The sequence below is a fragment of the Columba livia genome, chromosome 2, assembly GCF_036013475.1.
Source record: "Columba livia isolate bColLiv1 breed racing homer chromosome 2, bColLiv1.pat.W.v2, whole genome shotgun sequence".
NCBI classification, from domain to species: Eukaryota; Metazoa; Chordata; class Aves; order Columbiformes; family Columbidae; genus Columba; species Columba livia.
In genome coordinates, this window is record NC_088603.1 from 99,594,319 (window position 1) to 99,617,572 (window position 23,254).

The 23,254-nt window shown below is 38.5% G+C and overlaps 1 protein-coding gene across 9 annotated transcripts in view; it reads right to left on the minus strand.

Moving 5' to 3' along the window:
* CARMIL1 (capping protein regulator and myosin 1 linker 1) overlaps window positions 1–23,254 on the minus strand; it is a 198,152-nt gene that overhangs the window by 82,324 nt on the left and 92,574 nt on the right. For 7 of the 9 annotated variants that reach the window (XM_065052978.1, XM_065052975.1, XM_065052977.1 and 4 more), the window contains 8 exons: window positions 21,899–21,996; window positions 21,469–21,539; window positions 21,223–21,296; window positions 16,207–16,282; window positions 13,564–13,652; window positions 8,772–8,866; window positions 4,964–5,050; window positions 1,290–1,393 (listed from right to left, as the gene is read on the minus strand). In XM_065052978.1, the coding sequence (XP_064909050.1) occupies window positions 1,290–1,393; window positions 4,964–5,050; window positions 8,772–8,866; window positions 13,564–13,652; window positions 16,207–16,282; window positions 21,223–21,296; window positions 21,469–21,539; window positions 21,899–21,996 (694 nt within the window). The remainder of the gene's footprint in view (window positions 1–1,289; window positions 1,394–4,963; window positions 5,051–8,771; window positions 8,867–13,563; window positions 13,653–16,206; window positions 16,283–21,222; window positions 21,297–21,468; window positions 21,540–21,898; window positions 21,997–23,254) is intronic. The other 2 variants (XM_065052981.1, XM_065052980.1) reach the window with 1 other exon arrangement.

Below are 23,254 nucleotides of genomic sequence, written 5' to 3' on the forward strand. Positions count from 1 at the left end.
AAACAGAAAATGTTCAACGTTTCTAAAACAGATCTATCTTTCTAAAATTTAGGTCATTTAGCCTGAGTACCTAGAGTGCAAGAAAGGTCCCTGCTTCAAAAACCCCTGTGCTTTGCTATGGTTCATTTTAATTGCGACATAACAGGACTTCCTTGCTCCTGTTGGAAGACTGTTCCACAGATTAAGAGATCTCAGTACTAGCAGTCTTTTTCTTTGAACCATATTTCTCGCTCTGACAGGCTAAAAGAAGCCCCGTTTTTTGTATTTATGTCCCTTAAAATATTGTAGGTAGACACCAGATTTCTTTAAGCCTTGCCTACCAAAGTTGCACCTTTTTTTCTAATATTTGTTTTTACATTATTTGCTATGCTATTCCCTCTTTAAGAATAATTCACTGTGTCTTTATTTACATGTAACTACTGTTTGCTACCTTTTAAATCCTTTTGTATCACCGAAGCTTTCACCGCTTATGTCTAAAAAGACTAGTTCTTTGAACATGGTGATGAATGTAAAACTAGTAAGATTTGTGCCAAAGTCAACCGTCATGTCTGACTGCACTTTAAAAGATAAGATTGAGTGACTCTGCTGTTGCATGTTTCAGATGCTCAATACCAAAAGAATTCAAAACCTGACACTTACATGCACACAACTTCTGTTGTGAGAGAAATTCAGATATAACAGTCAAAAAGTAAATACATACAAATTGAGAACTAAGTGAAGAGAAATAGAGCTGCATCTCTATGGCTAAAGATGAACAAAGCAACTTCAAAAATAATTATATTCTTCAAAGAATCATGAGCTTCAATAGCACACATCAAGGAGGTCCACGGATTTATTTATACAAACAAAAATATTGAAAACCAGTAACTAAGTCTTTCCAAGTATAAAATAAATAATTTCCAACCTTCCAACAAAAATTTTGTTATACACTTATCACTAAAAAATGAGATTTTTTTTAACTGTGTTTTGGCCACTTTCATAAAGGACTCAGGGAGCATGGTAAGTCCCCTGAAATAAGTGGCACACCTGCAGTTTTCTCATTTAGCAGTGAAAGCCAAGGACTACCAGAAAGAACTAAAATTACGTGGATTTGTTTAGTCGTGTGGGGCCATTTAATTCCATGACTACATACCGAAGAGTAGAGATCAAAATGTTATTTCCTATCCCTACTAGAACTGTACTGAAATAAAGGCAAAAAAAAATGATCTAAACAACATGGCTGTGCCCTTCTCTTAACAATTAATAAAGACATCCATTCATTAAGTCACAAATGAGAAGCAAGGGCTTACTGAGAGATCATCGCCGCGGAGTGCGTTCCCTGAGAGGTCAAGATAGACAAGCGTGTTCGCGATCAGCGAGTTGGCACTCAGTGACTGGGAAAGGCTGTTCACCCCTGCCAAAAACATACACGAATAAATGTTTAATGACCTCCTGCCACCACCACGACACTATAGGATAGGAATAAAAGTCATATGGCAGGCATGAGTCCCTTCCCTGCCACTTTACGCCCAGTTTTGGCCAGACAACACCCCATCAGCTGCCCTGATGAAGCCACAGTGTGTTATAGCTCCTGGATCCAGGGACATAGTCTTTTTGCAAAGTCTGCAAGGGCTTTAACAGTGCAATCTCATTTTGAAACGGATTTTTAAAACAGAGTTTATTCCATAATGTTAAGACAGTATCTTCCTGCAAAGAAAAATACTTAAAGTGTCGGTGGAAGCAGATGAAAGTATATGTGGAACACCAACTACATTAACAATTATAATTGTCAGAACTTCAAAAGCAGCTGACGAGGCCTAGAAATTAAGAATACTTCAATTAGATATTTGTAATTTCAGAAAAACAGATAGTTAATTAAAATATCAAGACACAAATAAAGACTCTCAGTTCTTGATCAGAACAAATACTTATTTTTCACATTAAAATTAAAAAGCTCACACTGGGAACAAACCAACCAGAGCTTTCTTCCTCTAAAATTCTTCCACTTTTCCAAATACAAATTAGGTTGTGGCTAATTCCAGCGAATCTAACATTCACCTGAGGGTTCTGTAACATATCACCAAGTTTTTAGTTTATTGTCGATGCCTGTTGTTGAATTCCAAGCAGTGCACATGTGCATTGCTTACATCGGTGCATTTTTTAAGTGCCTGGGCAAAGCCATAAAGCAGCAAGTGTTTTGATCTACCAAACAATGCCGGGCAATTTCTCAAACCTACTGGTCCGTGAAAATGGACTGGCATTCAATAGGTGGAACGTGTCCTTTCTTCATTTAAAAATAATTACAAAATGGATTTATGAGTAAGGATGTGGCTAGCAAGCCACTGGAGACCAAAATACCCCACTTCAGTGCTTTAGTTTTCCAAGTTTCCAAATATTCAGAAAGTCTCCCATGTTAGTAGTATGGGTCTTGGTTTCAGAAGGCCTTTGATACTGAAGAGAATCAAAGCACAGTAACATCTTCACCAAGTCTCAAAACTTTTTTGTTCAGTGTAATTTTTCTTTTATCTTAATATTGCACTGTTACAACCACACCCTATCTATAGAGGAAAACTGCTAATTAATCATTTTTGAAAGATCTAAAAGCTCTATTTAACCACTAGAGCGTATAGCTCTGTATTCACTTTAGCGAGTCTTCTCTACCAGCATTTATAAGCAACAAGAAGTAGAAATTAATATAATGTACTGTGAACAATTCAGCATATACTACTGAGAACCAATTTTGGGAGTACAGGAGTGGTGTCCAAGTTCGGGAGAGAATCAAATAATCTGTAACGCTGCTGCTTGTTTTATGTTTAAAAAGAGCCAACTGCTCAAAATCAGCCACATCACTGAAGGCAAACAATGCGAATGAGGGGTTTTTTTTTATGAGCCTTTGGCTTGGGCTTAGAAAAGCAAGACCTATCTTTGAATGGGTATACTAGAATTTTCCATTTAACCAGAATCTTAAAAATCAATAATTTTTGTTTGAACTTCACCCACCTCATGCTATATTCTAACAGTAATCCCACTTTCATTTGCAGACAATCTTTCATGCTCTTTTACTGTTCTCAGGAGGCTCAGAGTGTTAACAGCTCTCAGGAACTTTGCAATACAATATTTGAAGAAAGATCAGCTGGGAAGTTAACACCTGAACTTCACTTCTCAGTCTTACAAACTTATCTCAAATATAAAACACTTCTGAAATAAGGTCAAAACAGTGAGGGATTGTACAGAATTTCTGAAACCGAAAAGCTCAAAGTAAAAAAAATAATAATAATTAAAAAAAAAAATCCATCCACCTTGGAGCCTACTAAATCCAAGATCTCCTTTCGACTTGTCCCACATAAAATATTACAGTATTCCCTCCTCAATATTACAAATTCAAAAATAGCCTCCCAAGTTAAAACCAACCCAATGCTGTTTTCTTAAGTTAAAGGAAAACTGGTTAAGACAGGCAGCTTTGCAGACAACTGAAGATGTGAAGCTGAGTTTCTTTGGGTCCAGAGGGTTATAAGAATTCCAATTTTAAGTGATTGCATGTACTTTTTTAAGGAATTCTGAGGAGCTGCCATGGGACAATATTCACAGTGACATGTTACTATCCGGAGAATAGACAGTCATTGCAATGCAGTCAGGACAAAGATTCACATGAGGTGAGTATTACACATACTGGCATATATTTTCAGCTTTTCTTTGAAGATTGTTTTCAGAAAGTGTGTTAAAAACTTTCCAAATTCTTTTCATAACCTCAGAATTCATTTTTACTGACAAGAGTTTTGTGGATGAACTTTATCAAGCTGGCATTTACTCCATACGAAGACAGAAGTGTAGTGAGAGTGTTCTCTTGACTCAACAAGCACAAGCACTCACTGAAATCATTCAGATCACATGAAGAAAAGCACAGGATGAATGAACATACCAGAACTGCAGAGATTTCCATCAAATTCATGAACATCTAATCTCAAGAGTACAAGTAAAGGTAATCAAAATTCTTAATCAATTGCTTGTCAACAAAAATTGAGTTAGCAGTGGAAAAAAAAACAACCCCAGAGTTTAATAAGGTCTTTTGAATGAGAATCATGATTGAATAAAGTCAGTCTAGGGTTTACTATTCAATTGAGCATACCAAGAGCTATAAAACACTCAAAACAGAACTAAAAAAAATTCTTCGCCCAACCCATATTCCCCCAGGTCAACCCTTAAAGCTCAGGAGAACACAGAATCTGTACTTCACAGAGCAATAATTAAAAGGATAAAAGAGCATGGCTCCTATCGGGTATCAACTAATGTCCTTCGTAGATTGTAACTCACTCATCTTCTCCAGGTCATAAACATCTGTGAAAAAGCTGCAATAATGTCGGTGCATTTTTTCAATTTTTAACACTTGTATTCTACAGAGGAGACCCTGGGTTTGTGCAGTCTGTTTAAGAGGTCAATGCATCTATTATTTGTAAAACAGCAATGAAAAAAATGCTGAAAGCTTCTGACTTGTGTTGTTGTATTGCTATTGCTTTTAAAATACACATACATTTCAATTATAGTACCAAATTGGAAATTTGTGAGTTATAAAACATGGAAGTCTTTACTCAGAGCAAATTGCTTAACAGTCATTGTCACAACACTTGGTTTCATAAAATAATTGCATGCAAAACATTCGGAAAATTCCCTACACATTTTTGCTTCAGACATCTTTTGGAAGCATATAGGAAGCACATCATTCCTGCCAGTTCTAAATTCAGCCTTTCTTTAGAATACAGGCTCAAGCCCAAAGCTTAGAAAAGCAAGTAGGAGCTTTACAAAGTGCTAAAGGGGATGCAGAACTCAGCCTATGGTTCAGCAACCCAACTGCAAAAAAGCAGCTGCGTTGCTGAGAATACACATGTAAATCAATTACAGAATTAATTACTTTATAATCTGGCAACAAAAGGTATTATTAGGATGGAAGCCTGGAACTTTTAGAAAGTGGTATACTTATAAAATATACCTTTAGGTGACAAGGAGGTTTTAGATAAATTTAAATGCTTCAGTCCCTTTGGAAGTTTGGCGAACTGGATGCTCAAAGATGACACACCTGTGTGGGGAGAGAAGAGAAGAGAAAATAGATGTTTCCAGATTAGCTGGGTGATCCCAGGTACCCCCACCAGCAATCACACCGGGGACAAACACCCTTACAGGAGGAACTGCGTTTACTGTGGGGGTAGGCCCACAATTACCCTGTCTTTCTATGAGCATAAGTCTTTGAAATGACTGATGTAGTCAAGATCCTGTCTTTGTTAATCACTGAATAGACAGGGAGCTTTGTTGTTAACAGTGAGCCACCTTACTTAGCCTAAAAGCTCTATACGTTTGAGAAGGGGTCAAAGGGAAGGTATTGTATATATCAAACAGCCAGCACTTGGGGAATCTGGAATCTTTATGGTTTGGCCAAAACAAACAAAGTTAAAACCAAAATAAAACAAAACAAACCCACAACCACCCACGACAAAAAAAACCCCACAAAATAAAAACCTATTTTTATTTTATTTTAAAAGCAAGAGCTGTTGAGGCAAGTGAGATGTCCATGCTAGCTACCGCTGCCCTTTTCTTCCGAGGTAAACCCTACAAACCTGAGACCACCACCAATTTGTAATGGCCACCTAACTCACTCCCTCCCAGCAGCCTGAGGGTTACCCACCAGGACACCAGCTTGGAAATGCTACAACCACTTGCGATCCCAAACAGTAAAAACTTATTAAGATACTGACAGGGACCAGACTTCCTCAGCACGAATCCAATGAAAAAAAGAAAAAAAGCAGCACTTTTCATTAAAGCGATTTCTCAGTGTAACCAAGTTCCACACTCCATAAATTTAATCCCCCATTTAAGCAAAAAGATTGAAATTTGATTAAGAGGGCACATCCTAAATAACAATGGAACCAATTCATGAAATATTTATTGGAGGAATAAATCAACACAGAAACTCCAGGTTTAACCTGAGGTTTGAAATATAGTCCTCTACAGCAACTCAGCGGTGAGAAAAAGGCTAAAGCGTTTTACTTGTTTTAAAACACAGTAAATGGAAAAGCTGATACCCTTCTACACATATGCAGACATGAAACAGTCCACTAGTATGTCACATACATATGTTTACTCTGCTTTTATTATGTTTTACCTATCATGGATAATGAAAGAACAGCTACCTTGCAGATGACGTTGTAGGGTTTTTTGTAATGCTCTCTAAAAGCACGTTGTGTATGCTGGTGATAAGGTGCAACATCCCCATAACTCAAAACGACATACTGTATTTTATTTATACTGCCAAAATATTAGACTGATGATGCCTTGGCCTCCTTTATTGTAAAACACAGTGGTAACTGGATATCTTTACCAATTTCTAGCAAGAATAAATCAAGTCATATTAACAGGACTTTCTTTCATAGCTCTACCATTAAAAAAACAACATTTTTTTTTAGCTCCTCTGAAGTAGGATGTTCAATCTATCTTAAGCTGGCCTTAGAATTTATATTCTGTAGCTGACTGTCCATTTCTGTTGAGGTGGTTTAGTTGCAATACGTACTTTCAAAATCAAGGTAGAATTATGCTGTCAGAAGAGGAGAAAAATGAATACAATCAGAATCATTAAGGATATCATAAATGTAATTTCTGTGGCGAAGCATTTTGCATAAGAAGTGCAGCAAACAATTTTACGTCTCCATGTTTGTATTTAGCTAACCAATCTACAGACCACTTACCACTCTAGCTAAGCTGAACAATTTTAACATCTTAGCAGCACAGAGGGTTAAGGATCCACCCAATTATAAGATGCAGGAACTGGGTGCAGTCAAAAAAGAGTCCTTCTGGTCACTCAGGCCCTTGAACACTCTTTACAGCACCCATTTTTGCTAACCTTGTAACAGAGATGAGAGCTCTAATGGCAGAAGTAGAGTTAACTGCATCTAGGCATGCAGTTTTGAATTTGAGTATTTCTAGGCTTCAGTATGTTTCTGTTGCAGTATTTTTAACTAATTACGAGATTAAATTCTGATCCTAGTAGAGCCAAAAGTAAAAGTCTCATTGCTTTAACATGGCTAGATGTTAAAGCCAAGACTGATAATAAACTTCCCAGGTGTTATTCTCACAAATGTTGACAGTACCATAAAGGGAAGCCAATCACAGATTAAGAGACTGGTCTCAGAGTGAAATCACTTCATACAAACACTGCTTTGTATTTGAACTTGGGCCAGTTCCTATGCCTTAGTTAAACTAAACACATTTCTCATGTTACTGGAATACAGGCAGTTGCATTAATGTAATAACATAAGCTCTTTATTTGTTGGTACTCAATAATATCTAACAGCTTAGGGTAGGTTTTTTTGTTCAAACAAGGCACAACAATATATTCTTCTCCACAATTCACACAACTCTCTGTTATTTCCCTTATACCTTCAGAATAATCTGGTCAAACTTCCAGTTCCAAGAGGTATTTTCTGAAATCCACATGCTTACCTAACTCTCCATTAAGTCAGCTTTTACCTGTGAAATGCTTGCTGCATTGCCAAATCTACCTACCTACACACATTTTTCTTAAACTGAAAAGCTGCAATATTTGCACATTGCCATAATAGTTAATTTCTCTTTAAGTACTCCTGTAACTTATTTAATTATCTAAAGAAAAGGTCAAATCTTAATTGCATATGTGATAGGAGAGACTAAGATAATGAAAAAACTCTACTAATTTATCCAAGTTGTAGTTTCTGCATTTCATTTGTATCTTGTATGTGGCTACTACGGAATGGTTTGAATCTATAGGTTTGTTGCAAAGAAAGTACCCACACTAACATGTTTTTAAAGAAATGACAAATAAAAATCCCCTGCACTGTAGAATATCTACAAAATACTTTGGTCGTTTGTTTTTCTTTCAAGATAAAAATGAATTCCTTTTATTGAACCAGGAAGAAAGGAGAGACACCTAAAAAACTATGTCATTAACAACAACATTCTGAGTGAGTCAGTGAGATTGTAATCAAAACGAACAGTTCCATTTTGAATCATGACAGGCAAGAGACTGGAAAATTTCCCCAAAACAAACCAAATAAACCAAGAAAAGGTTCACTGTATAAAATAATTATTTTTTTCTGCTGGCCCAACAGGAGCACAAGACGGTCTGATCCCAGAACACTGTGTGCCTGGAATGCATTAAGTGAAGCAAATGGAAATCTCACATGGGCAGCGCTGAAGGGTCAACTCCAGATTGAAAGAATGTAACCTTATTTTAAAAATAAATGCCTCTCTGGTGAAAAGAGAGTAGACAAGGGAGGGGAATGACTTGATATGAAATCATGCCTAGCAGTGCCTAATCTGAGAAAAGCTGAGCTATTCAGCTTGATTTCCCATTTTGTGGAGTCAACAGCACTTTGCTCCATAAGGATGCCTGTTGTGTCAGTATTACTGAATATCGTCAAGTACTGGCAACATCTTTCAGCTGATTACATTGCCTTCAAAAATGCACACCGCTTTATTTACTCTCTAGTCCTAAACAGTTAGTGTTCCATCTTCCTTTAGAAGAAACCTTAATGAAAATGTAAAGAAATCTAATGAAATCCATGGTTGGTTTAAGACATTTAAATATTTCCTGACAAGCTAATGGATACATATAAATCAAAAAGAATAGCCATTCTCAGTCATTTGTGAACAACAGATATTTACGATAGCATGACACACAGAACAACCTATTATTCAGGCAAAGCTGAGCAGAGTAGCAGTAATCCTCCTATTACATTTGTAGAAAGAGAAAAATATAAATATTGCCGTACCTCTATCTTCAAGTGGATTGCTAGCAAGGTTGATTGTATGGAGTCCTGAGTTGGGATTATGGGCTAGGGCACTGGCTAGTTTCTGTGCAAAATCTCTGCAAGAAAAAAAGAGAGAGAAGAAAGACTCCTGTTATCTCCTGTATCAACAGCACATTCAGAGGCTTAAAAATTTGGAGGGATTACAAGACAGAAGTGATCCATCTTACTGCAGAGCAGTAACAGATTCTTCACAGTTTAAACTGCTTATCTGGCTAATTTGGTACCTTTCAAAGCAGGTTATTTTAGTATTTATTTATTCTGTGGCCTAAGCGACTGAAGGGAACTCAATCAAAGCTCAAACTGCTTTTGATAAAGATCTGAAGAAACAATAGGGAGTTATGCAGAATATCTTAAAACTCAAGCACATCTTCCATCTCCTTCATGCCACACACAGGTGGGATATATATCAATACATCAGCTTACATTCCACCACCTCTTTCACTTGCAAGCCACCCTCCTCAGTTGCAGCAGCTCTCGACCAACAGTCACTCAAGAAGATGGGCTTTGCAGCTTATCCAGAAGGGTCAACAAACCAGGAGTAGTTCTGACCTTGTAAAACAGCGGGTATAACTCTCTCGAAGAACAGCAGCACATTGATGAACTGGCCCTTGGTTGCTTTTTAGAGTGAGAAACACCAAAGCACATAACTGGCTGAGCACAGTCCTAGCAACATGTCCCAGGAGAGATGGTGGTATTTCAGTTCTATAATGCTCACAACAGGCCAGGTAGCACTGATGGCTTTGACCTAACTTTAACAAACTCTGGCAGGCGGCTGTAGCTGCATGACCCACCCATGTTTCAAATCTCCTGGAGAGGCAAGGGACTGCTGTCCCATCTCAGAGCGTTTTGCTGCAGCTGGACTGTCACCATCCACAGCACGACGTTCAAAGCTAGCTTAGGTTTTCCTACACATCCACACTGTCAGACTCGGGTGGATGTTAATGCATGTTCCTTGCATTAAGCACAAGGCTGTTGGCTGGTACCAGCTCTAAAGACAAACCCTCTGTCCTTGTACCTATTGGGAAGCTTTCACGTATTAAGGGACTAGCCCTACTGTGGACTTTTGTTAAATTGAGGCTAAAATTTCAATGTTCTTACTTCACCTAAGCTAGATACTGAAGTAAAAACCAAAAATATCCCTTGAGCTTCCTTCACAGGGCTTATTTCTCTCTCTACCTTTAAGTCCAATATCTTACCTCCTGTAAGACAGTGGTGGAGTACTACCAGCTACAGTGCGAGAAGAATGCTAATTAACACTGCCCGTTTTTCCCAGGACAGATACTGCCTGTCATAAAAGTGTGTGCTGGGAATAGCAGTGGAGGTAGCATCCTCTCCTCTTTCAGTCTCTGGAAAAGAGTGGAGGCTGGACAGCCGTAGGCTCAATAGCTTTTCTTTATCTGTTGTTGCAAGGTGTACTTGAGTATACAGATGTTCCAGGGAAGTTCAGTTTCCCCTTGAAACCCCATTTCCTTAGAGGAACCACTGGGGGTAGAAGAGGTTCTAGTGCTGCAAATGCATGACGATGGGCTGTCTTTAGAAAAGCATATTCTCTTCCTAAGATACAAGCAGCATGTGAATACAAACACTGAACAAAAATAAATGCTGGGCTTGAATCTGTGTGACCTGACAGGCCTCGGGGTATCCTGCTTTGCTGCCAGTTGCTGCTGCAGAAGACTACACACTCCCTGTAGGTCCTTGGTTACATTTGCCAACACTCTGTGGATACCCTCCAGCACTTCAAGCGGCACTAGAAGCCAGTGCTTAGGCAACTGAATGGCCCCAAGAAAAATTAGGGTTTGAGTTCAAAAACGAACAAACAAAAAGCTTTCTTCATTATGAGTTTCCTCCTCTTCCTTCATCCCCAACAGATTCCTCTCATTACAGTGTTCTGCCTACACCTCCAGGCTTGTTTACAAACTCTGCTCCAGCTTTTGCCACCAATGTAGGCAGGATTACCAGAACTTTTTGGACAACTTGGACATATGGGAACTAGTTAGCAAAGGCGGAGTAAATCCACTGTCACCAGAAAGCACTGGATTACCTATGTAGGGCACATGGAGCTCCAAGGCCCATTTTGGAAAAAAACTAACACAACTTCCCCCTACTCCCTGTGCAGTTTCTACCATAAACAGAGGCATGGGGGCAACATCCCTTCCCCTCCTCTGTCCACTCTTTCTTTCATGTCCTCGCTTTTTTTGGCTTCACACTTCAACCACAGAGCATGCAATGTAAGCCTGATGCTTTCTATAAAGCAACAAACTCACTCTGTGTGCACTGCACAGTCACACGCCTGAAATGAGGACATTCCAGCTTAAAGATAAAGCCTCCAAAAGATGCAATTTCATACTCATATGATAGAGTGAGGATATTTCACAAAGAGTAAGAGTAGCACAGATCTGAAAGTCTCCAACAAACAAAACAATGCCTCAAGATCTGTCCAGACAACATCCCTGTCACACAAAGAGGACATGTGTGGGAAGAACAAACAAGGTTAGGTCAAAGGACATACAGAGCCCATCAAGAAGGGGCAGATGAGATGCAATGTGAAAGTCCCTCGGGGCACCAGCATCAGGCACCTCCATTGCTCTCCCCGTCTGTCATAGCCAGCCATTCCCTTTGGGACAGGGTGGCAGAGGCCAGTGCAGATGGTGGTACGGACATTCTGTCCACCAGCTTTCAGAGAGTGCATAAGCACAATAAATAGATCATTTTCACCAGCTCCTGCAAACAAGCTTTTTGCAGACTGAAGAATGTATCTTGTGGTTTCATGGAAAAAAATATTCTGGTTATCACATATTCCCCCATTCCTCTAAAATACTCCAGGGATGCAACTCTCTTTTCAAGCTCATTTGTTAAGCTCATCTTAAACTTTTGTCCTTTCCCTGACATCTGGAGATGACCTACCTCAGTTAATACACTTAGCAAAACATTAGTGTTTGTTATATGCATTAAAGCCATCCAACGTAATTTAGACTGCACCCTTTACATTTGTTAAAGAAATAGCAATGGGCATAAAATTCTCAAGAGCACCTAAACTGGCACAGATGTTATCAGACAGGGAGGTCACTCGACAGCCCATTTTCCTCAACAGCAGCTTACGGCTACTACTGCAAAATAGTTTGCTGTCTCATCAGCTGGGAAGATAACAAGTGTTTATGGGGCCACAGCCCAAAGCAAATCACAGAAATGAGGAGCTGGAGGCAGAAAAGAATGAAATAGTCTTAACCTGACTCTGCTGCAGAAAGAAACATGCTCTTGCAGCTGCTCAGGTTATTTCTCAAAGCTTTGCTCTTGGTAGCTCTCTTTCTTAACCCTGGTCTGGCAGTCTGTCACAGCTCATTAAAAGTGACTGGTCTGTAAGCTATGTGAGGAAGACAGGCAATAACAACAGGATTTCCTCCTAGCAAGCAGATATGATAAATGGCAAAGCCAACAAATGTGTCCTTGACAAAACCAGACAGACAATGCTGATCGGAGCAGATACACACCAAGACAAAATGCCAAACACTCTGCATGTAGATTGAAACATGAACCAAAGTCACAGTTTGATTACCTGTCAAGTCCTGTTAAAACCGAAACCAGTTAATTCAACTGTGATAAGTTAAGGTAGGTAATGTGCAAAGGTAGTCAATATAGCTTTTAATATTAATGATTACCATTGGATTTCATGGCACATACTGCAAGAAAAACAAGATTAAAATCAGGTGCTTTTGTCTGAATGACAGCTATTAAAGGCAGTGTGCTAGATCAGAAAGTTTGGGTGTAATTCCAAAATTAACCTCATGTTTCCTGTGTCATTTCAGCAATTTTCTTTTAAAGATTCTTCAATGCAAAACCCATTGAAAAAAGGGAAAAAGACCCAAACAATGGAAGAGGAGACAATGTAAAGCACACCAAATATTTTCCCTATGCTTGTTTCCCTTCTTTATTTGTATTTTAGTACAGTGTTCTGCTTCTTCCACCTTTCCCCTACTTTTTTTCATTAACATGAAAATTGATTAGCGCTACAGTTTATCTTGTCAAGATGGTGTTGGATGCTACTCTAACACTAAAACAAGGTACAAATACTTCCAGCTAGGCTAGTGTGTAACTTGAACTTTGCTTTTATTTCCTATAAAGGGAAAAACACATACCTAGTAACTACAACTTAGTGTATTTAAAACATATGCAAGGATTAAACTGTATGGCTTACCTCTATGTACCTTTCAAGGCTATGGCAAGGCATTAAACTTAATTATCTACTTTCTTGCTTCTTTAAAAAAGTTGGTAATGTAGAAAGTCCTGTTATATTTGAGCAGGTGACAATACACAGTAAGATAAAAACAGTTCTTTGGGGAATTAAATAATAATCTGCTATGCAAGGTGGAATAATGCACTTTTTAAACAAAACCTCAAATCTTGTTTTTTAAATGATAAAAAGGTGTTCATACCTCTATTGGCAACCGTATTTGGAGAGGAACAGTGTGAGCTGATTTACAGCTTCTGCCCTTATCCGATCCATTTTGCTCCACTCAACCCAGCTCTCCAGGCAGAATCTTAAAAACCATCAGGGAACTTAAATCCCATCCGGGATTTCTTAGACATAAGGAACCTCCAAAAAATGTGATGACAAGCTCGTGACTACAGGCTCCTCAGAACAATGTAGACACTGCACATGAGGTTTTTTAACGCTTACTCTGGCTAACACACAGCACACATAATTTCTGCTGGGAGTAAGCAGTAGCTATCGCAACATTTTAAAGGAATTACTTACGTTCTAAGCCCGGCATTCTCTAATACCAGTTCTTCCAACCGATTGGACCTACTCACCACTCGCAGTATCTGCTCACAGACATCAGTGGACTGCCACAGAAAAGACAGAACAGCGTTAAGGAACACAAACATGGAACAGATGGTTATTGAGTTATAAGCTGTACATCGTAATGGAATCCAGGCCATGATCAGCTTTTTGTCGTACATAAATAGTAAGTAAGAACACTAGGAACATCCCAGAGAGAAAGTCAGGTGGCAACAGAGGACTTCTGGAAAAGACTCAGAGCAGCAAGAGGCAGACTAAAAGCAAGTCATTTATGAATCAGGCCACCTAATCACAGCGGGGAGAATTTTTATAACGATAGTGAAAACCAGAAACCCTACAATTCAGAAAAAAATGCTCACATAATTTTTAAAGAAGTCTTGCTCATATGTATGCTAATCCTTCAGATGAAAGTGGCAACTATTGCCAAGGGGAATACAGCCTGACCAGGAATGAGAAGTAAACACAAAGAAAGATGTTATAAGGCAGACAGAAAAACTCAATAGCAAAAGCATCCTAGCTACAGGTCCTCCAAAGCTTGTTAAGGACCAGTGATTAAGGTTCAGTGTCTCTCAGCATGAATTCTCCCAACCTACACAGAAGTAAATCCCACATCATGATGTTACTGTTGTTGGATTCTAGAATTTGCATGGACATTTGCAAGTACCATGAACAAAAAAACATGGTAACAAAAGAGTTTGTTTGCTGTGCTCATTCAAATAGCAAGACAAAACCTTAATTATTGAAAAGCCATACAGTGATGTCTGTACCTCATCACCTTTTATTATAATGTTTTATTTTGCTTCTGGATTTCCCTTTTTTTTTCTCCACAGCACATACTAACCAACACTCATGTGAAATCCAGAGCTGAATTTTAATTATCATCATGAAGTGCTGAAACTATTCTGGTATCTGATTTTAAAAACAAGGTGACATTCATACCTGGGAGATCGCTGTCTCTTAACAAGTCTGACAATTTCTAGGAATTTTAAATTTGAAACTAATTGAATTTCCTAAAAAGAAAAAACCTACCACACACATAAAATCTTATGAATTCCTATTCTCAGTAAAGTTGACAATTTTTTCTAAAGAATGTCAACTCAGCCATCTTCCCAATTCTATCTTTGCCTTCCATATTTCAGTAATTCAGAATACTGTTATCACAATGCTTCTACAGCACTGTGATGGCAAGTGGAAAGTTTCATGCATGTACTATAAAAACACGATGGATACCATCTATCAAACACAATGTCAGAGCGGGATTCATGAAGCACAAAGCGTTCAATGGCCTCCGGATATGTCTGACCTCATACTGACCCTCGGCAGTGTTCCTATGGCACAGATTTACTGTCCAACAATTTACCTTTTCCTGGTGGATTTAACTGAAAATGGAATGCATGGAAGACAAAGGGGTTTTGTTTTTTCTTTTTTAAGGAATTGGTTCCTCTTCAAGGTTGACAGAGTTTGTTTTCCACAGAAAAGTTCAAAAACCCCTTTAAAGTAAGAATATCTCAGATAATATGGCCAGTTCTTGTTCTAAGCAAACTACACTCACCAGTCTTCTAACTAAGCAAACTATCTCATTTCACTGAAGCAGAAACATTAATTGCATTGTATAATACCTTCTAACAATGATGATTTTAACAGCAAACTACAACAGGATTAAAAATTCTCCAAGTTTCATTCCATGCATAAATTCAAGTAAGACGTCCCAGCAGGAAAGTTTTTTGCCTACTCTTCTGCCAAGAATGACATAAGCTACTTTCTACTGAATTTGCATGGAAAATGACAGCTTAGGAAGGCAATGAGAGCATTTTCACATCAACTAAATTGCATCAATTTAAACAAGATGAGACTCAGCCTTGATTTTTAAGGATAAAAGCTTCTGGAAGTAAGCGCAAATGCAATTTCTCAAACCACTAACTCCACCTGCAGCTATAAATTTTCAAGTTTAGAAGAAACAGTATATTTTGATATATTTAAAAAGTCACCTAATTACTGATTTTCTTGGCCCTTTCTTCAGTAGTCCAATTTGGTTAGATTTGTCCCTTTTTTGCTTTTCAGAAAGAAAACTGATGTGGAAGAATACCATTGTCACACATCATGACATACTTATTACTACACAGGGTTAGCTTCAGACAACTGGGAGAAAAATCCATCAAGTTGCAATGAAAATTAAGAGGAAAAACCTGCTTTAAGCATTAGAAAATAACAGAATCCTGATATTTTCTTTCCGCCTCCAAAAAGAAACTGAGATTTCTGTCTGTTTTAGAGTTAGTTTCCTATTTAGTAATCCAATATTGTTTGAGGGAGGTAGCAATGCCTAAGGAAGTGGTTTTATGGGCTACTGTTATTGTCCAACAAAGTTTTCAAACTTCATTCACTTGAAATTTTGACAAGACCTGACTCTCAGCAGTGTTTCTATGGCATGAATTAACTATCCAACAGCCTATATTTTCCTGATTAAGAGGAAAAAAAAAATGCTATAGATTGCCCAGTTGTACTTGCCTAAAAAAGTTCACCTTGAAAAGATGTAACAGCACCCTCTAAAACACAGCATAGCCTGGTATAGCAGGTATACTGTTTCAATTTATTACTTACTAATTTCAGATCCTTGGAGGACAGCTTTGTAAACCACTGATTATACTCCAGAGCAGCAACTATAGGTATTAAGTCTCTAGAAAAAGAAAAACACTTTTACACACATTTCACATAACTGTTGGCTTTGGTCATTTGAAACAATCTCTTAAGTGTTATTCCATATCTAATTCCCCTTGCTTTGACAATACTAATTGCCTACCAAACCCATTACAGAAAGGTCTGCATTCTAAAAAAAACCCAAGCAACACCAGCAGCTGTGTCTTTCTCGTATTGTAATACAAATTTTTGGCTGGCCAACTGGCATCCATTCTAGCATGAATTTTTAAAGCAGGAATTTGTCTGGGCTGCCATTCCTACTTTTAGCATTACTTTTTCTTCAGCCTGTGACATATTTAAGCTTCTTAATCACCTCTAATTATAATTGAGCATGACACTAAAAAGCTTTTTGGCAGTCTGATGATTTAATACAATTCCATGACTGAATGCTTCTAGAGAACACCTCCTTGTCTCATCTCTATAGTTAAATTCCCCCAGGAAGCAGAAGACCTGCAAATGGATAATGTGACTTTCAGCACAAACCCTCCTTAATTGTAAAAGGGATTTCACAAATGAAATTCTAAATTATTCCCATTCTTTTCATTCCAAGCCTCTTAATGTGATCTGCTCTCCCTCTGTCAAGTTTGTCCAATAACAGACGCTGATAAATGTCATGTCCATATGCTACCCCCCAGCAGAATCATTCATCAAGCAGTAGCACACCATTTAGCAGTGCAGCACTCGAATCATTTTGATTTAATGTATTAAATACATATGTACATCTACACTGGGACTTAACAGCTACTTAGAAAGCCCTTGTCTTTATAATGAAACAAAGAGCTGTAGTATACACGAACTTACTGGACCAGCAAAACAGTGCCATCCAAGCCTCAGTGCTTGTGGAGAAAAATTTAAAAGTATTGGTGTTTATAAGGTCGCCCCACCACCCAGCTTTTCATTCAGGACATAGGCAGGTAGGCACAGATCTGCACTAAACATGCAGCAGCCTTCTCTGATCTTCTTCTCCTTCTTCTTCTCTTCCATTTTTCCTCCATGAACGTTCAGAGACTTCAGGATGGTTGTTAAACACATAGGAAAGCCAGGAGACAAGGCAACATCACACGGACAAGCATTCAGCAGGCTATATTGGGAACTGCAGTTGCTAAATTTGGACGTACCAGCCCATCACTAAGGTAACAGCATGAAGGTGCAGCATTTTGCTGCAAAAGACTGTAGCCCACCAACTGTGAAGCTCATGCAAATAGACCATTTTCACACTCCTGCAGAGGAACCAGCTTGTGGTGCCCTTCAAGGATTAAGCCTGTTTTCCATCTTGCTCACAGCACACATCAAGTCTTGCGGTGAATTCATTTCCATCGACACAGTAGAGTCTTATCAGCTTCATGAAGTGTAGAGATTTATTTCTATCCACCACATTGTTTTTGTTCCTACCTACACAAACTTTATCTTCATGTGAAGCAGTAACTGACTAGTGAAATGCTACGAGGAGAAAAATAACCACCCAGAGGTACTTTTCCCCTTAGGCTGGGCAGGCAGGAACTTTGTTATAAAATAAGAAATGTCCACACACAGCGGTTTGTTCCTCCTTCGCCTTCTCCTGATGTGATTGTTAGGAAGGTAATGTATTAGCAGCTTTGATGTCCCTCTTGCCAATACAAGGAAGTGGAATGACCATATGAGTAATTCTTCAGGTGTAATTTTGTTTTATCCACCCAGCGGTAACCAGCCAGCCACAGCTGGTGATGAACACTACAGGACAAACACTGGACAGGCTGATGGTACCACCATCAGACTGGTAGAGCAGACCTGTTCATGCTGCAGACTGTCGCCCTCAAAAGAGGCAGAAGGCACCACCAAGAGCTGTATTTCAGCTGTCAGCAGCAGCCCAGGTCCTCTAAAGGAACAGAGGGACAACAAGCACAAATCACTGGCTTCATGCATTTAACAGGGAGCTGGTACATCAGCTGTCGAGAGCTCAGGAACTTCTGGGCCTGTGGCCATCTCTGTTTCTGCTCTCCTCCTCAGGCCTTAGACTGAAGGACAGAGGACGTGGGGTTCTCAGAGCTAGTGAGAAAACCCTCAAGCTTTCAATAAGTTAAATAAACGTTGCTGCTGCAGCAGGACAGGAATATTTTAGAAGAAATCAACCCAGCTGATTTGCAAATTCTCGGTCTTTAAATAGTTTAGTCTTCTGCAGCATCCAAGGCCCGTTTGCTCAAAGCCTAGGTATGCACAGATACTGGCACCCTTCGGTAGCACCCCCCAATCCCTTCCTCCCCACAGGCCTGAAGACAGTGGAACCCCTGCCCATTCTGCAGTAGTCTTATCATCTAGAAACTATAAGCTGTAAAATTTAGTCTTTCTCTTCATTTTCTTCAGGTTTTTGAAGGTGCTTCTGGCCAATGAAGTTCCTTTAAGACTTTTGCTTCTCTTCCTTTGAGCTTGTCTAACATCAATGCACTTGTTATTGAGTTTCTCTTTTCAAAATTATATATTGCTTTATTAATTTTATTCTATTAAATTCTAGATGTGGTACTAACAATGACCTGAATTCTTTTGCAATATGGTATGAAAGAACACTAACAACCATGTCCAAAAGCAGGGCCTTCTCATAACTTTTCCCTGACTGAGTTATATTGAGTTGCTTATGTAATTAGTTTTTTTACTAAATTACCATCCGGAATAAAGTAAGATTTACAAAATGTCAATCTGTGCCATCTTAAAATGAAAACAGATTCAGTTCTCCTGGAATGCAGAAAATCTCACCAAGCTTCAACAACATTCAAGCTTATCTAATACCTTCACTTTTTTTCAACATCTGTGTCCCCCAGTGTATTTAAGATGGCAAGAAATCTAAACAACACAAAGAAAAAAAAATCTAACCAATCATGCTTTTCTGTCAACCTTTTGAATGCCCAAATATGCTAAAATACAGGCTACACAGATGAAAAAACAGCTACTGAGTTAAATAAGCCCTGTTCACTTTGAGTTTTCTTTTTTGTTGTTAAACAATTATACGGTTCGCAGCACAACAAAACTTCAGATAAAACCTCAGAAGTCACGTTCCCATGTGGCAAGTCACACTATGCTAAGTGTCAGACGCCCTGGGAACTTAAATTCATCTATAATTCATGCCATCTTATGTCGACCTCTAACAGAAATGCTTTGCGAGGAAAAACATAAATTGTTTATTTTTGCAATACAGAGCCCCTGTATCTAGAGAACTGGTTTACCCATCCTACCTTGCTTCAGAGCTACTCCACAACATGAGGTATATAGTTTCAGCAATCCCAAAAATTAGGCGGACAAGATACAAAACAGACTCTCAAAATACAAAGCATGATGGCATATTGTATAGCATCCTCACTGTGCTAAATATATCATAAACCACTTGTATACATTATTGAATTGACTGGAATCTCAGATCCTAATTCATATTTTTAATGAATAACATAAGCTCTTGGCTTCCTGAAAAAATTTCATTTTCTTGGAATTTCAATCCAAAACCTTTTTCTCAGTTCAGTCCTCAACAGGTAGAAACTCCCATCACAAGATGGATTCCACGGCATGTAAATGTCTCCAAAATTGTTTGAAACCTTTGGACTTACACAATCTTGAGATATTTAATAAATACTTTTGTTAACGACACATACATACTTCCTCAGTCATGTCAATTTTGTGAGGTATACTTCAATGAAAAGCTTTATAAAGCAACAAACCCATCATTCTGCTTTCTGAAAGCCAACTAATTTGAACCATCTGAGATATTCTAAATCGTTAAAATGCTTGTTCTATCTCCTCTTTCCAAATAAGTAATATTTTTCACTCCTAATAAACTGTTCAAACATTTAATTTTTATTGAACCTGGGTATCTGTAAGTCACTTTCTCAAGAATGCCCCACAGTCTTCTCAGCACTCCCACCTTGCAACATATTTAAAGCATCCTTGTTCAAGTTACCTCTGAATTAGTGAACACAGGTACAGCTTAGTAACATTGCCATGGGATTCAGTGCAAGACTGTGAAAGCCCATCGCAGAAGCTAAGTATTCGAGCACGTATTTTCATGAGTTTGCATACTAGACAGCTCAAAGTTTCAAAGAATGCTGCGGCAAAATACTCTTATTTACCTACTTCCATGTTCAGCCTTCCTGTTGTAATATTTTAACATCTTATTTCTGAAAGATCCCTAATTCTTCCACTGGGCTTTCCAAAATAAACAAATGCTTTCTTCCTTCTTATTTACAGTTTCTTATATTTGTCATTTTCTTTGTATAATGATGGATTTTAGTTAAGACTCCCTCCCATTTCCTCCTACATAAGTATCTTCAGATTCAACTTTCCTAGAATTCGATTTTCTCTGCCAGCTAAATTCAGTAAACCAAACACAACACTTAGCTAAGTTTCAGCGTCTCATAGTAAAATTACCATCAATTAGTTCCTTTCTGGAAGTACACACTTTTGATAGCAACTCTTCTAAGAGGAGAAACTACTGGCTGGGATTCAGTTGAACAACTTAAACCATTTACTGACTTGCTGACAAAAATAATTTCTATTGTGTACTCCATGAGAAAACGATTCTGCATAAGTAAAGACTGCACAATTTCCTTTTATGCTTTTCCCACCAGATGTAGTTGCATGTTTTCTCGGCTGAATTTGAGCTCTTATATCCGCTATCACAGGAAAAGTATCTATCTGCCAACTTTTTGGACTGCTTCCAATAACAAAATATATTTATCTTCTCAGGCTCTTCAATGACATGTGCTCTCCATGGGGCTTTCATGCAAAAACAGCAGCTTTGTTCTGAAAACTAAAAATGCTACAGATAGTCATTTCAGAGGTCTACACATTAAAGCAATAGCTATGGGACCAACCTACTTTAGCAAGGGCAGGCGAACTCTAGTGCAAGGAGGAATAAGGAAAGTTTGCAAAATATTAGAGTGATTACTGCATATTGTTTACCTGTGGTCAAGGTGGCTGAAGTCTTGCAAATTTAACTCTCTGGTATCTTGTGTCAGATAAATCGTATCGACATCCTGTTAAAAATACATAACCGAACACATCCTTAGAGAACTGGTTTTGGTGAGATTTTTGTTAGTTTGTTGTTGTTTTTGTTTTGGTTTGTTTTTTTACGTACTATGATTTACCTGTTCTTTCATCATTTGTACAGTTAGCTGAAAAGAGCTCCAGAACAAGACATGTACTTACCCACTGTACTTCTTCTCTATAGGGAAATCCAAGCCAGTCACAAACACAGGCATACATCTGCGAAAAGCCTCCTAAAAGCAACCCAAGAGAGTATTTAACATAATAGTAAAAAAACCCCAAATAAACAAACATCCAAAAGCATATTTTAATACTTATACTGAAAGATCTAGTCTTTCAAAACTCACTCTCTTTTTCTCTCAAAAGGGTATCCATTGTGCTGCTGAAAGAAACTGAGACATCCTATCTTTGCCTGGTACATTGCAAGGAAGCTTAATATAGTGACTTCACCTAACCAATCAGGAGCCTTCTCCACACTAATTACACCTTAAAACTAATTACACCTTTACAAGCCCCTGCCAGAAATAGAATTAAACTTCCTGACACTGCAATTCCAGCCTTTTTATATTTGAGCCTTTAAATTCATTCTTACCACAAGGTCCAAGTTCTGCCACTGTCTGGCTGTCCCACAGGGCCTGGAGATTAGCCAGTCTGTCTGAAGGCTCCACACTTACTTTTTTCAGAATCCTCCTAGATGCAAATGGGGAAAAAAAAAGTCATTCATGACTTTTTAAACTCATAAATCTTCTTTATTTCAAATACAATTATAAATGAGTGTATAGGAAGTACTAGCATCTTTAATACAACTCAGTTCTCTACCTAGAAGTCACACACATGGTAATGCGGCCCTGCAGAAGTAACATTTATCTGTCTTCTCAGTTTTCTTTCTAATGATTAACCCTGTGACTACTGGAGCAATTAAGCCCTATTCTGTGACAGGATCACTCAAGATGAGCAGACTTGTGGACTTCATCTAACACAAGGGGAGAGATATGGTATTATTGGTTACCCTGAAACCACTGCTGTTCATATGTTGCTTTTATGCAGTAAAAGCACCATGGTGCAAAGAGCCACAGAGCATGTTGAGCAGCTACATGTGGCCTCTCGGCTGCACTCCAGGTACCCAGCTCCAATCTTGGTAATTCGGTAGTGTTCTTCGTCCCCTTCCCCTAAGCAGGAACACAATCTCTTCCTGCCTTTTAAGACATTAACTTATCTGTTCTGCTGAATGACAAGATTCCTCATGAACTGCAGAATTCTATAAAACGGGGGGGAAGAATTAATAAGAGATATTCAAGGGTGATATTAAAGAGATATTAAACCTCTTTCCCCCTTCTTGCCTGTTCCAGTCTTATATTATCTGCACAACTCCAATGTCTCCGTTTTGGAAAGTTGTGCCATCTAAGAGGAGAGCAAGAAATTTCTTTTCTGGGAAGTAAGCACTTTGTACAGGTACCCAAAATGCTTCAGCAACATTCTCAAAAAAGCCCAGAAAAAACACGTATGAGGCTCAAGGCCTTCACAGACACCCCGACAGACACACATAGCCTTCCAGCCTTCTCCACTCTTTTTGTCTGCATTTCTCACATCATTACTGAGGTTTTTATGGCAAATCAGTTAACAAACATCCACTTGTACGCATGCTTTTTGAAGGAAGAGCTCGATATCCATTAAGGCAGTTAACAATACTGCTACAGAGGAAAACTGTGGGAAAAAACAACAACAACAACAACGTCACAACACTGCCAGCCTGAGTTTATGAACTTCATTTCCTACTCCGCCTACAGGAAAGGTGAATAATAAAGACATGCACCATGTCAATTTAGCCTGATCATTCACATCTAAAGTGTGTTACAAAATTTCACTTATAAAAAACAACATGCCCAGGAAAACTCTCTTGCACACTTCGTTTTCTCTAATATAGCTGAAAACCAGGAACTAAAGAGAG